The sequence below is a fragment of the Alosa sapidissima genome, chromosome 22, assembly GCF_018492685.1.
Source record: "Alosa sapidissima isolate fAloSap1 chromosome 22, fAloSap1.pri, whole genome shotgun sequence".
NCBI classification, from domain to species: Eukaryota; Metazoa; Chordata; class Actinopteri; order Clupeiformes; family Clupeidae; genus Alosa; species Alosa sapidissima.
Window position 1 is genome coordinate 31,045,389 of NC_055978.1, and position 2,500 is coordinate 31,047,888.

General features: G+C 47.9%; 1 protein-coding gene across 1 annotated transcript in view; it reads right to left on the minus strand.

Moving 5' to 3' along the window:
• Positions 1–2,500, minus strand: part of LOC121697750 (serine/threonine-protein kinase WNK1-like) — a 131,715-nt gene that overhangs the window by 21,613 nt on the left and 107,602 nt on the right. Inside the window, 1 exon segment of the mRNA XM_042079409.1 lies at positions 1,332–1,772. Within this exon segment, the coding sequence (XP_041935343.1) occupies positions 1,332–1,772 (441 nt within the window).

Sequence of the window (2,500 nt, forward strand, 5' to 3'; positions counted from 1 at the left end):
CAAAACCTTTAATCAAGCACCTCACACACATACGCACACACACACACATGCGCGCTCTCACATACACATACACACACACACTCACTGGTACTCTGGATAGGGGTGTTTTGCACACACACACACACTCACCGGTACTCTGGATAGGGGTGTTTTGCACGCACACACACACACACACACACACTCACCGGTACTCTGGATAAGGGTGTTTTGCACACACACACACACAGACATTCACACACACACCGGTACTCTGGATAAGGGTGTTTTGTAGGGATGCACGATATATCGGCGGCCGATATATTATTAGGCGATAAGTGAAAAAAATTAAAATATTATTATCGTACCGATAACAGAATTCTGGCCGATAATTTGCGCCAATATTTTTTAAAGTCCTAATTTAGGCCTACGTAAGGTTCGTCTGGCTACACTGAGCTACTTGAGCTTGGTTGGCTATACTTTTTCCTCAATATAATGTCAGCGGTGTGAATGTATTTCACCACTCTAACAAAATCTGTGGATTTGCGTTAATTTGGGAATCTGTGCATCTCAAAATCCTCTCGTGAATGATCCGCCATTTAACCTTAACAGAGCGGAGCTCAGCCCTATCTAGAGCCGCCTTGTGCTGGTGTGTTTGCACTTTACCGCGCTGGTCGAGGAAACAAATAAACAAACTCGTTAGTGGGACGAGTACATAAGTAGGCCTAGTTCTAAGTTGTGTTTTAGTATTATATTTGCATTACGTTAGCTTGGGTTTTGTATTACTACCTAGAAATATGCTAACCATTCGTGCTTCAGTTCCAAACAGGTCATCATAATAAGTTATTAAAACCTTCGGGGCTAACGCCTTTCATTTCTGCTGCAGCAGGTTGTGCGCAACAGAGTAGACGGACATAAGATACAGTCTGAGGAGTTGCAGCTTTATTCAGTTACCCGCAGTTGAAACTAAACCTACAGTAAGTTTCCCTCACAAACTCTGATTTGGTCGCTATACTGTAGCTTATTCCAAGCTGAGCCGTTTATGAGCGTTTAGTCCTAAATTAAAACGATTCAAACTCTCTAGCCACTCACTCGCAATTCACAGACGTCAGGTTTCACTTAAAGGAGCCACACATACTGTAGGGCTACTGTTATGTTGTTGACTGCCGTACTATTGAGGACTATTATGAGTTCTGTCCATCATTTGGTGGTAGGTAAAATTACTGCAATAAAATTATGCTTATTAAATGCTTTCCCCAAATCACTTTTCACAATTTTTTCAAGAGTAATATTATCGGTTATCGTATCGGTACTCTGGATAGGGGTGTTTTGCGCACACACACACACACACTCACCGGTACTCTGGATAGGGGTGTTTTGGCGGGCGTGCCCTGGCTGTAGGTGGCGGAGGTGGGGGCGGGGCCTGGCGTGGGGAGAGTGGGGCCCGTTTGTTGCCCCTGCGGTGCCAGCGGGAGGGTGGAGGGGGGTTGCGGGGAGGCGGTCGCCGCGGCGATGGAGCCGGTGGGGGAGGAGGTGCCTGGCGTGGGGGCGGGGTCAGAGCCATCGGAGGGGGTGGGGCCAGAGGTAAGGTCCATGAAGAGCGAGCGCAGCTTCTGGTCGAGGGCGTGGATGTCCTCGATGCCCGGGGCCTTGGTCTGCGCCTCCAGGGCCGCCTCACACTCGCCACAATGGGGCAGTGTGTGTGTGTGTGTGTGTGTGTGCGGCTGCGGGTGTGTGTGGACCGGAGTGGGCTGCACCAGCGGAACGCTGCTGGTCACCGGCTGCAGAGACGGCACCTGCGGAAAACACCGGAAGCTGATCATCCCAACACACATAGAACACTGTAGTAGAACCATCATCCCAACACACCTAGAACCTCACAGCTAGAATGCTGCAGTAGAACTATCCTCCCAACACAGCAGAACCTCACACCTAGAACGCTGTAGTAGAACCATCATCCCAACACGGCTAGAACCTCACACCTAGAACCTCACAGCTAGAACATCACACCTAGAACACTGTAGTATAATCATCCCAACACAGCAGAACCTCACACCTAGAATGCTGTAGTAGAACCATCATCCCAACACAGCAGAACCTCACACCTAGAACGCTGTAGTAGAACCATCATCCCAACATAACAGAACCTGACACTACTTCCTAGAATGCTGTAGAACCACCATCTTAAAAGTTAAACGTGTCAGCAGAGTTGATTATTGCGGAGTTTTTTGTTTTGCTAGGATATGATGTCATGGGTCTACTTCTCCTGCTCTAACTCCTCCTTCCTTACGGTAGGTTTCCACACAGCGAAACACCTCGCGAATTTCGGCCAGCGAAATGTTGCCTCGGGGGCGTGACGGCCAAACCACTAACCGTTTGACTGCAGTGTCTAGCCATAGCCTTTGACTATATTGCCCTTCTATGCTTTTATTTGTTATTATTGTTTGGTTTTGTTTATGTAAAGCACATTGAATGAGCTCTGTGTATGAAATGCGCTATATATAAATAAACTTGACGGCAAGCG